The sequence below is a fragment of the Ailuropoda melanoleuca genome, chromosome 12 (assembly GCF_002007445.2).
Source record: "Ailuropoda melanoleuca isolate Jingjing chromosome 12, ASM200744v2, whole genome shotgun sequence".
Classification (NCBI taxonomy): Eukaryota; Metazoa; Chordata; class Mammalia; order Carnivora; family Ursidae; genus Ailuropoda; species Ailuropoda melanoleuca.
In genome coordinates, this window is record NC_048229.1 from 62,856,816 (window position 1) to 62,871,006 (window position 14,191).

Genomic DNA, 14,191 nt, shown 5'->3' on the forward strand with positions numbered 1-14,191 from the left:
GGTAGCCACCACGCTACAGCACATTACAACCCCTTATAATGCTTTAACTAATAGAATAAGGTAAATTCCTCTCAAATGAAAGAAATGTTCCCTTTAGCAAATAAATTAAATAAATCAAATGCCTGCTATCATGCAGAATGCTTTTTTTTTTTAAACAGGAAAAGCTACTGAAAGAATTAAACGTTTAAGCTTTAAGTTTCTTCAAGAGTTCTGTGTTGTCTGGGGCGCCTGGGTGGCTCAGTTGTTAAGCGTCTGCCTTCGGCTCAGGGTCTGATCCCAGAGTCCTGGGATCCAGCCTGCTTCCTCCTCTTCCACTCCCCCTACTTGTGTTCCCTCTCTCGCTGGCTGTCTCTCTCTCTGTCAAATGAATGAATGAATGAATGAATAAAAAAATAAAGAGTTCTGTGTTGTCTAAATCATTCTCCCCAAAGGCCTCCAAATTACAAAATAAGTCAAAGTAAGTCAAAGGTTATGGTCAGTATATTGGCTTTCAGGCTAATGCATGTTAAGGGAGAGCTAATAACAGCAAATGTTTCAGTAATTTTTGAATAGACGATATTTGCATGTGGCATACCATTCAAAAAGTATAAGAAGTCATAGAGTAAAACTAAGTCTCCCTTCCACTCTGGCCCTCAACCACCAGTTTCCCAACTTGTGTCATTTTAGAGATATTCTATAGGGCCAATGGGTTTGTAACACATTGTATGTGAGGCACTTTGCTCGGGATTTTGTACGCTAGCCTCATCAGTACAGGTAGTACTATCATGAGACCCAATTTGTAAGTGAAGAGACCTGCTTGTGGCGTGAAATAAACAAGAAACTGGCCAAACAACTCATATTCTCAGAACCCGTCCCATCTTCCCATACACACACACACACACCCCTAAACAAAGTGACTTGATGTTCTGTTGTTCCCTGTCCCCTGAATACTCTCCCACCAACCTTTTCCATACCTTTGCCTGGCTAATTTGACTTTCCGTATAAACTTCAGAATCAGGGGCACCCGGCTGGCTCAGTCAGTAGAGTATCCTACTCTTGATTTCAAGGCTGTGGGTTTGAGGCCCACACTGGGTGTAGAGATTACTTAAAAAAATAAAATCCTTTAAAAAACCCCAAAACTTTAGAATCAGTTTGTCTCCATCTAAAAAAATCTTTTTTTTTTTTTAAGAGTTTATTTATTTATTTGACAGAGACAGCAAGAGAGGGAACACAAGCAGGGGGAGTGTGTGAGGGAGAAGCAGGTTTCCCGCTAAGCTGAGGCTCAATCCCAGGACCCTGGGATCATGACCTGAGCTGAAGGCAGACGCGTAACAATTGAGCCACCCAGGCGCCCCTCTACCTAAAAGTAATTTGGTATTGTGTTAAACCTACAGATCAATTTTTGGAAAATATTAAACCTATACTGAGTCTTCTAAACCATGAACATAGTTTATCTGTCCACTTATTTAAGGTGTCTTTAATTTCCTTCTTCAGTGTTTTGTAATTTTCAGTGTGCAGATCCTGTACATATTTCATTAGATTTATACTTAAGTATTCCGTTCCTTTCAGAGCTATTGTAACTGTCAGGGTTTCTTTGTTTTTTCCTGTTTCTAATGATTTATTGCTTTTATTGCTAGGCTATAGAAATACTGATTTTTGTGCGTTGACCTTGTATTTTATAATTGTGCTAACTCACTATTCTAGGAGCTTTATCTACAGATTCCCATGGATTGTCTACACAGACAATCATGCCACTTGCAAACAGGGACAGTTATTCTTTCTTTCCAATCTGTATACCTTCCATTTATTTTTCCTGCACTGGTTAGCCATACCAGTACAATGCTGAGTATCAGTGCTGAGAGTAGAGATCTTTGCTTTGTTCCCCATCTTAGGGGGAAAACTTTAATTTTCACCACTAATTATGTTAGCTGTAGATTTTTGGTAGATGACCTTTTTTTGGGTTGAGGAAGCTCCCTTCTCTTCCTAGTTGGTGGGCAGCATTTATCATGAATGAATGTTGAATTCTGTGAAATTTTTTTTTCTGCAGCCATTGACATAATCATGTGTTTTTTGTAATTTAAGCTGTTCATATGGTGGATTACATCTATTGATTTTGGAAAACTGAAGCAGTCTTTTACACCTGGGATAAATCACAATTGGTGGTGGTGTACTATTCTTTTTACATAATATCGCTGGATTTGATTTCCTAGTATTTTGTGGAGGATTTCTGAGTCTGTGTTCATGAGAACCATTGGTTTGTAGAATCCTTTTCTTGAACTGTCTTTGTCTGGCTTTATAAAATGGATCTGCACTTACACTTTCCTGAGGTCTGGGATGATAATTTTACTATTTTGAACACCATAAAAGTTAAGAATGGTTTTAACTTTGCTTTTCTGTTAGAATTAATTTGATTTTAAGTCTTTAGCCAGGAAGACAACTTCCAAAGATAACAATAATTTCCTAAGTGAAAAATGAGACTGCTTTAACAAGGAGCCACTTTAAGGTAGACCTGAGACTCCAATGCAGTGAAACCCACTACTTCACCCACAGGCCCTGTCACATAGCCTCACAGAGCAGGAATGGTGAGGGGCTGTGCCCAGCTGGCTTGAAATAAAAAGCTGACAAGGTTTCCATCAAATAAAAGATGTTATTACTCAACCCTGAAATGTAAATACTCACATTTGCCTTTGAATTACCTAAGAAAGCAGCTATCAGACATTGACTTCTTAGTTCTCACAATTCCTAAAATGCTGCGTCATTACTAACCACGTTATACCATCGAGGAAGCAAGGGTTAAGGATAGGGTTAAGAGATTTCAAGATCAGCAGAACTAAAATCTGAACTTAAACACCTCATATCACCCAACTTGATTATAAAAAGTTCTAAAATAACGACAATGCAGTGTCAGAAAGTCGATCAGTCATGGGAGAGGCTTAAAAGGATCTGAGGCAAAAGAGCTTCCTGAGAGGGCTTTTTAGAACTGAAATACCTCGTTGCTCAGTCAGTTAAGCTTCTGCCTTCCGCTCAGGTCATGATCCCAGAGTCCTGGGATTGAGCCCCAAGTCAGGCTCCCTGCTCAGCGGGGAATCAGCTTCTCCCTCCCACCCCCAGTGCTCATGCCCTCTTTCCCTCTCAAATAAATAAATAGAATCTTAAAAAGAAAAAAGTGAACTGATATTTTTAATGGAATGTTTTTGATAGTAAAACTAATCTGAAATATGAAAATTGATCAGTGTATTTTCATAGATTAGATTTTTTTTAAAGGTTTTATTTATTTATTTATTTATTTATTTATTTCAGAGAGAGTGTGTGTGTGCAAGCGTGAGCAGGGGAAGGGGCAGAGGGAGAAGCAGACTCCCCGCTGGGCAGGGAGCCCAACGACGATGTGGGGTTCAATGCCAGGCCCCCAGAGACCGAAGGCAAATGCTTACCCAACTGAGCCACCAGGAGCCCCTATAGATTAAATTTTTTTAAAATGAAACTTAAACCTATCTCTTAGTTGGGGAGGATGTCTCGCGGTTATATAAAACAATAAAAATGTACTTTTTGTGTGTGGAAAGAGACTTGGTTTAAACTATTGATTTAAACATTTCCTTCTTTCTTGGGAATGTCAATTCTGTGAGTGCTTATTGGTTTTTAGCTCCCAAGCATCATTTAATGAAATAGTTAATGTAGGCCTTTTTCTTTTTTTTCATTGACTTGGTTGAAAGCAGAGTTTTGCTCTTGGGTTGGGGGGGGGTGGTTGGTTGGGGAAGGCATACTGTCATTTATACCATAATTGAGGACAGGGTCAGAAGACAGGTCCTGGATCCACCAAGACTTTCTGAATAATAACAGGAGCAGGCATTATTCAGTGAGAGAATACTCTACTGCTGTTACCCCCATTTTATGGATGAGGAAACTGAGGGGCACAGGTTGTGACTCATTCAAGGTCATATGGCTGGTGGGCGGTAGTGCTGGGGTTGGAACCCTGCAGCAGTCTGGTTTCAGAATGCGCTCTTTACTGCCTCCTGAACACGTCATTCTGAGCTGCACAGAGCAGGCAACCTTGAGTCCAAGGACATTTCTGTGGTTTTTGGCCAGCCTGGTGATGGCTTGGGTGACTTTTGCATGCTTAAGAGACTTAGAAGGGCTTCAATTTCTCAGTGGCCATTGTGCAGGTGTGCAGTTTCTGTGTGGGGTCCTGCCCCTCACCCAACAGATCTGTCCACTCCCCTCAAGGAGGGGGATGGGTCATCTCAAAAGTGCCAAGAGAGTCAGCATTTCAGTTCTATGTTTGTTTGTTTGTTTGTTTTAGTAAAGATTTTATTTATTTGAGAGAGAGAGAGCGTGAGCATGGGCAGGGAGGGCGGAGGTTTTAAAGTTTCTTTAAAGACAGGAAATAATAATTAGCAACAATGATATCTATCTTTTATCACACACTAACTAAGCTAGATGCTAATTTCTACATCACCTCATTCTCTTAATCCTTTTAGGAGGCACAGGCTCGTTTTAAGAAAAACCTGGGCCTTGAGGTTTAGTATTCATGGTTCCGAAAAAGAACTGACTGCTAGCACCTGTGTGAGGCTTTAATATTAAAATGATATAGAGGGGCACCTGGGTGGCTCAGTCAGTTAAGTGTCTGCCTTCGGCTCAGGGCGTGATCCCAGGATCCAGGCCTGCAATGGGCTCCCTGCTCAGTGGGGAGCCTCCTTCACCCTCTCCCTCTGCCACTCCCCCTGCTTGTGCTCTCTCCCCACTTGAATGGATGAATAAATGAATAAATAAAATATTTTAAAAAAACAAAATAAAATAAAATGATATAGAAAAGTAAATTCAGGGGCGCCTGGGTGGCTCAGTCGCGTTAAGCGTCTGCCTTTGGCTCAGGGTGTGATCCCAGAGTCCTGGGATCGAGCCCCGCATCAGGCTTCCTGCTCTGCTGGGAGCCTCCTTCTTCGTCTCCCACTCCCCCTGCTTGTGTTCCCTTTCTCACTGGCTGTCTCTCTCTGAGAAAGGAAAAAGGAAAAAGAGGAAAAAGGAAAAAGGAAAGGAAGAAAGAAAGAAAGAAAGAAAAGAAAGAAAAGGAAAGGAAAGGAAGGAAGAAAGAAGAAAAGAAAGAAAGAAGAAAAGAAGGAAGAAAGGAAGGAAGAAAGGAAGGAAAGAAGAGAAGAGAAGAGAAGAGAAAAGAAAAAAGAAAAGAAAAGAAAAGAAAAGAAAAGAAAAGAAAAGAAAAGAAAAGAAAAGAAAAGAAAAGAAAAGAAAGAAAAGAGTAAATTCAGGGAGTGGCTGTCAGTTAAGTGTCTGCCTTTGCTCAGGTCTTGATCCCAGGGTTCTGGGATGCAGGCCCACCTCTGGTTCCTGCTCAGTAAGGAGTCTGCTTCTGCTTCTCCCTCTCCCTCTCCGCTGGCTCATGCTGTCTCCCTCTCTCTTGCTCACTCTTTCTCTCAAATAAATAAATAAAATCTAAAAAAAAAAAAAAAAAAAAAAGGTTAAGTCTGAAACTTGAATGTTCATGTGAGTCACCAGGGGAATCCCGTTAAACTGCAAATTATGATTCAGAAGGTCTAGGGTAAGCTCTCCGATTCTGCATTTCCAATAAGCTCTCCGAGGCTGGCAATGCTGCTGTTCTATGGACCACACTGGGAGTAGCAAGGATCGCTACAGGTTGCAAGAGGCCACAAACCACAAAAAGCGTCCATTAAAAACTAAAATGAAAAGTCAGATTTTTCTCAAAAACAATACATTAACCTTAATATAAGCTCTAATATAAGAATTATAACTTATCCATTATTTCCTGATGGGATTCTGAACTTTGTAACATTTTAAAAATATCTTCATAATGACTTCTTGTTTAAAGCTAGAGTCCAATTTCTAGGAGCTTTGTGGGGGTTCCCCCTCAAAAAAAACCCCTGACTTGCTATCAAGACTGAGAAGCCAAGTACATGGAAGACTGTTTCAAGTTGCCATACCCTTCAAGCAGGTCCCTTTCTTTCACTCACCCACACATCCTCTTGATGCTTAAATTCAAACATTAGACAAAATGGCAGAGTTACGCGAGATTTTAGGGGTGGGCCCCCAAGTTTTTCCAGATGAAAAGCAAACTTCTACAACAAAACAGCACCTGACCAAAGGTGATGACAAATACCACCAGCTTTCATTTCTGGCCTCAGGTGACAAAATTCCAGCAGTGAGATGGCAATTAGCACTTTATACAAACTACTGATTTTCATTCTTTTACCAGATCCTTTGAGCCTCAAGTTCTCTTTACTTTAAACAAAGCAAGGTACTTAACAAGGCCCTATTCTCCACCTGGGTCCAAGTTCACACCCTGCTCTTTTTTTACTCATTTCTCTTTATCTGTGCCTGCTCAAACATTGGCTAGCTGCCTCTTTTTAAAGGCAGTATACACCACCCTCCTCCCTGCCCCACCCCCTCCATTCTCTTTGCTAACAGCAATGTCTAACTACAGAACCAACACATCCTTGAGAACATTCCAGCTTACCGGATAAGGTCAGTTTAAAATTCTAGATAGGAATAACCTATTCCATTTGTCTTTCTTTAGAGCCCTTTAAAAATTTCCCCTGGCAATCAGCAGAATAAGCCGGGGAGAGTGAAAATAGTCTATGATTCTGCAATTTACAAACACTGAGACCTTTATTTAAAGGGTGTCCATATTTTATATTATTCCCAAGGGATGTTTATCTATATACTCAAGTAAGCATAAGCCCAGTGTTTGGAAGAAACGAAATGTACATACATTGCAGCTCCATGCAAATAAATGGCTTCTCTGGCAGAGAAGGCTATGAAGTTTTGCTGCTGGGCCTCAGAGGAAGGCCTACCTGTGACAGGGAGTATGCGGACACATTTTTTTTCTGAACTGGAGCATGCCTTGTCCACAAGAGAGCTAAGCAACTGCCCAGAGAGGCCTGTTACAAAACCATAAAAGAGGGGCAGAGCCGGCAGGCCCCTGCCCTGAATACGGAAGCTGAAAATAAGAATTCTGAGAAACGAGCTCTACTATCGACAAGTCTGACAGAAAGTTCTCTTTTCTGTTGCCTCCAGAACTGGCTGCCCTCCTCGAGTGATTTAACTCTGGGTACCAATTGGGCAATGCCAGCCACCGTGCTGGGGCGCAAGATTCAGGGATGCTGGTTGGGTCTTCTAGGTTAATTAGGGGGAATCAAACCTCTGCGGTATAAACTGGAGAGCTTGGGGGGCAGATCTGGGCACCCCCACTGCATCCAGGCTACATGCCTCCATTCAACAAACATTTACCGAGTGTCTGCCGTATGCCCTGCACCCTGCTAGCTGCGGAGGAGGAAACTAAGCCACAGTTCCCAGTGGTGGAAGCAGACACAGAGGAGAGCCTTCAGGGGAGGCGGAGGTTGTGCGGGCCCCGAAAACCTGCCACAAATTGCTGTGACCAGTAGTCACCCAGGCACTGCATGACTTCCGCGCCGGGCTTCGCTGACCACCAAGCCCAATAATGAAAAAGGCTCGCGACGGCGAAGGCGGGAGTGAACAGGTAGGCCCGGGGGGCAGGTGTTCAGGTAGGAGGCGCACAGCTGAGGCTGCAGGACTGGAGAGGGCAGGGTCCCCAGGGAAGGTGGGAGGGCGGCCCAGGACGCCGCGAGGGAGAGAGGGCGCGAGGAGCTGAGGGTCCGACCCCGGGAAGCGAGTGCGCGGCGGCTGCCGGTCAGGCCTGCGCCCCCGAAGTGGGAGCGGGGAGGGAAGGCTCCCCGGCTAGGCCGCCCGCCCGCACCTGGGGCCCCGCCCGGCACCTACCACTTGGGCGACCTTGAAGCAGCCGAGCGCGCCGCGCAGGTAGTCGGGGTCGCAGCGCAGGCCGGCCAGCCCGCGGCGCTGGCTCACCGGCTCGGTGGTGGGCTGGTACGGGCTGCTGGCGCCCGAGATCATGGAGGTGCTCGAGGCCTCGCCCTCGAAGCCGTCCAGCTCCTCACCGCTCCGCATGCTGCCGCCCGGCGGGAGCCGGCGCGGCGGGTCGGGAGGGGGCGGAGCTAGTGCCCACCCGCCGGCCGCTCGGCGGCGCTCCGTGACTGGGGCGAGACGGAGGCGGCAGCCCGCGCCTAGGGGGCTCGGGGGGCGGGGCCTCGGAGGGCGGGGTGGGGCGGGGCGCCGTCTTCTCGGACCCCGCCCTCACCTGCCTGTGCGCAGGGGCCGGAGGGGCCGCTCCAAGTCCTGAGATCCTCGCGTGCGAGGGCGGGGCCTGTGAGAGCAGAGAGGAAGGAGGGCTGCGGGGACCGTCAAAGTGGCCCTAGAGTACACAGAGTTCCTTTCCCAGGGCGCTGCCTTCGTTTCTCCTCTGGAGAAAGTGGGGTCCTCTGCAGGTAGGCTGGTAGACTTCACGGTGAAGACCAAGATGTGCTGCTGCGAACGGTGTTTGGTCCAGGGTGGGTCGGACCAGAGGAGGCTAAGGGCCTGGGCCCCCACACTGGGCGTCTTGCAACGAACCAGGGCTGAAGCCAGACGGAGCGCGGCGGGAGTGAAAGAAGGAGTGAGGGGTCGCTCAGCACGAGGTCTGCAGAACAGACACGATAAATACTTGTAACTCCCAGTGTAAGTTCTAGATCCACCTGCCTGACCGTGGAGGGGCGCTAGTACATTGTAGACCCTCGGTAAGCAACGTTGGTTGCCTCTCAGCTGAAAGGATTTTGCAATCTCTGTCTAATCGTCAAGTCAGGTTAAACACAGATTTTTCTCTGACGGGCATTAATTAGGCACCAATTTGCAATTCAAGTGTGAAGGCTAATTTTAAGCTTAAGTAAAACACTGACTTTCTAAGAATTGTTGCTTTGGTACTGAACTCTTACACACCAGAAATATTGAGAGCTTCCCATGCTCCAGGCACTAAAAAGACGCTTGAAGAAGGTATTATTCCCATTTTACAGAAGGGTAGATTAAGGCTCAAGAGTGCTAGTAGCTTGTCCCCAGCGACACAATTCCGTGGTGAGCGGAACCCAGGTTCCAACTTTTCACCACGCAATATTGCCTAATATATAATGTAGATAGGCTGGTGAACTCCAAGCTGAGATACAGTAAACACCATAAGTAAAAAGATTTCCACTTAAAGGGCTTTCACCTTTAGGTTACCAAAGATAGGAAAGACAATTATCTCTAATACTCTATCCAACCAAGAAATCCGTATTGTGCACTTACTGTGTGCTAAGAAATATACTAGGATCTGGAAATAGACTGTCAGGTAAAGATGACGGGTTGGATTGTAGGCTTTGGCCTCTGTTGTCTCCCAAAATCCCCATAAAATTACAGTGATGGGGAGGGGTTTTTTTTGGGGGGGGGGAGCATAAAACCACTGGGACAAAGAATGAGAGACAAGGGCAACAAAGTGTTGGAAACAGAATAGCAAATGGGCAAGTGATAACTGACTTAGCAGATCCAAGAAAGCTAAACCCTAAACTGGCACAGGGAAAAGCTGAACTACAACCTACCTTATATCACAGGACAGAGGGCTCCGGAACAGGCAGCACCAAGCCCATGTAGGAGTGGATCACTAGGCACAGTGGAGGGCAGGGGTACCATATTGAAAAGTATGTATTTGTGTGTTTCTGTGTATCTGTGTCTGTGTGTATCTCCTTGGATGCTAAATAATATGAAAGCAAAAAAATTAAAAATTCAATAGAAGAATTAAAGGAAATCTTATGGGAAGTAGAGCCAAAAGACAAAGAAATGAGAAATGAGAGAAAAGTAAAGGAATATTCCAAGAGAATAATAGTAAGACTTTCATAAAGTTAAAACCAAGAGAATAGAGGGAAGAAACCATAAAATAATAATTCAATAACATTTTCCAGAACCAAAGGACATGAGTTTTGGACAGTGCCCAGGGCAGTGAATGAACATGGACTTGCACCCAGACCCAAGGGACTGGCAAGGAGAAGATTCTCAAGGTTACAGAGAGGAACACAGGAGGTATCACTATAAAGAATTGGGAATCAGAAAGGCGTCAGACTTTTCTATAGCAACTTTGGGAGCTACAAGGAAATGAAGCAAAGCCTTCCACATCCTGGGGAAAAATGATCCCCACCTTGAAATCTGGTTCTGTCTGGAGTATCAATCAAGTCTGAGAGTTGATGTCTCTTTCATACATGCGGAGACTCCCCTTGTCCTTTTCTCAGGAGACTGCTGGAGGACACCGCCAGAACAAGGATTTAAACCAAGGAAACAAATGACGCAGCATCCAGGAAAGGGTGGATGCAGCCTGGAGAGAGGTGGTGAGGATCCCAGGGTGAGGGGGGCAGAGGCCTCGATGCCACAGGGCTGGGAGTCACCCAGCCTGGACTGGAGGAGCCAGAGACTCTGAGAGACTTCTTTAACATAAAATTCATATGCTGAATATACAGAAAGAAAGATACATAGTTTTGGGAAAGTTTTGAGATAAGTTAGTGTTAAATGCATAGAGAACTAAGCAAAAATTCATATATACTTATTAACTGCAGGGAAAATAAAACGAGGCATAGAAAAGTATGGTAAATCTCAAGGCTCAGCTGTCAATATTTGCATAACTATAAATTATTAGCATACATTAGTAAACAAAGAATGCTGATATAACCAGAAGTAAGTAACTGTAGCAAAAGGAAAGGAAAGAGGGACAGGATGTGTGCAGGTGTGATAGGGAGAAGGGGAGGGTATGCAAGAGATCTAAATATCATCATCTATCATGAGAGATCAGGAGATGCTTAAAACTGAAAAATCAAGAGGAAGCAGTATACGCATGTTAATTAAAAACATAAAGATAAGTACAAAAACAATCAGTTAAAAATTTCCAAGTGTTGCCTATGGGGAACAGGAAATTTAATGAGGGTTATAGGCCTTGTAGAACTATCTGATACTCTCAACTATGTGCACATATAATTTAAAAATAAAAGCTAACCTAGGGCTCCTGGTTGGCTTAGTCAGTGGAGCATGTGACTCTTGATCTTGGGGTCATGAGTTCGAGCCCCACATTGGGTGTCAAGATTACTTAATAAAATTTTTGAAAATGTTTAAATATCTAAAAATAAAAGCTACGTTAAAAACAATTTTTTAAAAAGGAACTTGAGAGTCCTCAGTAAGCAAGGCAGATATAGTCCCTGCCAGAGAGCAAGTACTGAAACCTGTACATCTAACGGAGCGTGTGCTGAGTATTGTTCATGGTGTGGTGGGAATTTCCAGCAGGGATTTAATTGAGTCTCTAGATCAGAATTTCAGCTGAGATTTGAAATGTGAACAGCAGTTAGCTAAGCAAAGAGATGATAAAGGTGGGTAGAAGTGTGTTCCAGGCAGACGTGGAAAGGCCCAGAGACAAGCAAAAGCAAGGCACCGTGAAGAGGCACAAATGCAGAATTCAAGGGGACGAGGATGGCAGATGAGACCTGAAGCTGGGAGCAAGCCTCCAGCCGGTCCGTGTCACAGGGTGAACTCTGAAACAGAACAGTGTTAACCAGGACAGTGGCCTGGGGAGGCCTTTTAGAACTCTGACTTCATTGAGGGAGAAGGACTGAGCAGAAGCGAGATTAGAGGCTTCCTCCAGTACTTATTAACTGTTCCCTGTTCCTGGACACTAGCCTAGGTTTATTTTTAGTTCTAGGGACGGACTCAAAATTTTTACTTCTGGTTTTTAACGGAAGTTAAACAGACTTCCAAAGGATGTTGTTAGGAATCCCACATAGTAATGGAAGGTAAAAGTTGGTATTATGGTGCCTTCCTCAGTTTTAAATTGTAATATATCATGAGTCTGTGGCCATAGCTGTGCCTCCAAGTGTGTGTCAGGGCTGAGATCAAAACGAGGACGATAAATGATAGAGAAGTGGGCAGCCTTCCGACAGGTTCCTCAGTTTCAGGGTCTGGTCCACATAGCCAGGGCTGACTCAAGGCAACCAGATTCAGAAGAGCCTCATGGATAAACCAGATGTTACTTTATTAATTACTGCCAGTGGGTAGACTACCAGCAATCCATCCTAATGCTGATTCGTATCTCAATCCCTGAACTCGTCCTGAAAGAGTTTCTTGGAGCATAGCATCCTTAAATATGGGTATTCCCCGGGATGCCCTGGCTCACCTGATGGGGCCTGGCCTGATCCAAATTCTTCAACCTCTCATTTAGCTCTGAGCTTAGTTCCCTCCAAGGGCAACCACCTCCAAGTCTGGGGGCCTCCTCATTCTAGCCCCACTCCACAAACACAATGATTCCAGTGACTCATGGAAAGTTCTAACCTCAAGAGCATCGGTCCTCCAAGGACTTTAGATTCTTAATTCCATGAAGGACTAGGAGCAAAACACCTTCCTGAATGGTGTGGTCCCTGGTGGTCTATATCTGGAGGCAGTGCCTGGTGTTGTTGAGGCAAAAGGAGGTTCACATTTCACTTCATTTCTTCCTGAGGCCTCTCCCTCGTGCATCCCTGTGAGTGCTGAAGGTGGGGGTAGCTTTTCCTGTCACTTCAATTAAGCAAAAGATCTAATCTACTTTTACTAAGCTTGGTAATTAGCAGGATCCCTAGAGACTTCTTCAAACAAAAATATAGACAGTGGTGGGGAACTAGAACATTTCAAGCATGAAGTATATAGTGCGAAGATTAGCATTAACAATGATCAGTGTTAATATCAAAATGAACCAAATGCCCAAGAAAATCTTATGTTGAATGTCATAAGACTAACAAGTTAGTTCGAAATGATTTCCCTTGTAAAGGGCCTTTCAAGGAAAAGTACCCATACAAATTCCTTATGTCAAAGGATTAGACTCAAAGATGTAAAAATAAACAACCCATTTTTGTGTTTGAAAGAAGCAGATGCCCCTGTCCTCCCTGGGGGGACTGACCCGGGGAGAGGGGGATCTGACCGTTCCCCTCCAGCGGGCGTTCCCACATGCCTGGAGGGAGGGGCTGGGCCTGGGCAAATTCCAGGCGGGAGCAGTTCGGGGGTTGGAGCTAGCTGCTGCTTCTGAAAAAACTTGTCTCTTCAGCCAGAAAAATGCTCTCCAAGTCTTCTCTAAAAATAGTACTTGCTAGGATTTTCCAGTTTGACATTCCTCCAGTTCCTATGACCAAGGACAACTCGAGCCAATCCATCTGTGCTCCGTCCCAGAGACACTGGTGGAATCCCACCCTCCGTGGGAGGCCAGTTTGAAGGTCCTGCTGCCACCAAACCCCACGGGCACTTGATGATTCAGGCAAAGATTCGCCTGCTCAGCAGCTGCCTTGCTTCTCCCTGGCGGCCCTCCACCGTCTCTACTCGCGGCAGAGGAGAGGGAACGGTTTTCTAGGGAAGGTGGAAAGTGTGACCATAAGGAAATGTGGGTGCTGCCTTCACTTACCTCCCGTCCCCGTGGCCATGCCAGGCCGGATGCTGACTAAACTAGCCTGGGAAACTCAGGGAGCCGCTGTGGTAGCCAGGGGGCGACATATATAAACCAAACCTTTGCCAACGGCCCACTTCCATGTGACAGCCTTTGGACCACATGCTGCAGCCTCGAGACTCACAGAACTGTGGGGGTAGTCATTGTGGGACCAGAGTGGGCATGCTTGCTTCTATCTGCCTAGCATCCAGCCCCCCGCTTCTAATGATAGCACTTGTTCTGGACTGCTCCCTTTCTACTCCAACTCCCACCTCTCACCTCCCAGGTGATGCCCACCCAGGAAGGGTGGGCCCCTGACCCCAAGAATGACCAGTCATGGTCCCCTGCTACCCTAGATTGTGTAGGGTGGGCTTGGGACATGAGTTGAGCCAATGAGAATCGTATTGTGGACTTTTTCTCTCTAGAACGCAGGGGTATACAGGTGTGCATAGGAATTATTCAAGGGGTAGATTTTCAGGACCTCCTCCGAGAGTCTGATGCTTAGGCCTAAGGTGGGGACAGGAATCTGCTGCTGCAGATATCTATAGGACTACCAAACCACCATAATTCCCTGGGGTAGGAGAGGGCAGGGAAAGCTTCAAGGAGCTAACCCCCTTGAAGGATAAGTAGGAATTCACTTTGCAGCATGTGATCCTGCCAACTGTTCTGCCTTTTTGAAGCAGATCCGTGCGTGGTATAGAGGGCCCCAGGCTCTCCTGACTTTTCTTCTACCTCTCTGGCTGCTCTCTTCAGTCCTCTTTATAGGTTTGGTCCCTGGAGTTCAGTATTTCTTGGGGTACTAGCTTCATCACCTTTCCTGACTCCACACCATTTTCCTGAGCTCCAGCTACTTAAATCCACTAGACACTACCCTTGGGTGTCCTGAAT

At 45.4% G+C, this 14,191-nt stretch overlaps 1 protein-coding gene across 1 annotated transcript in view; it reads right to left on the bottom strand.

Moving 5' to 3' along the window:
- The window catches only part of CMTM4 (CKLF like MARVEL transmembrane domain containing 4), a 65,195-nt gene extending 57,244 nt beyond the window's left edge, over positions 1-7,951 (bottom strand). The window contains exon 1 of the mRNA XM_034672436.1: positions 7,744-7,951. Coding sequence (XP_034528327.1) covers positions 7,744-7,929 — 186 coding nt within the window. The 5' untranslated portion in view covers positions 7,930-7,951. The remainder of the gene's footprint in view (positions 1-7,743) is intronic.
- Positions 7,952-14,191: the final 6,240 nt, after the last annotated feature.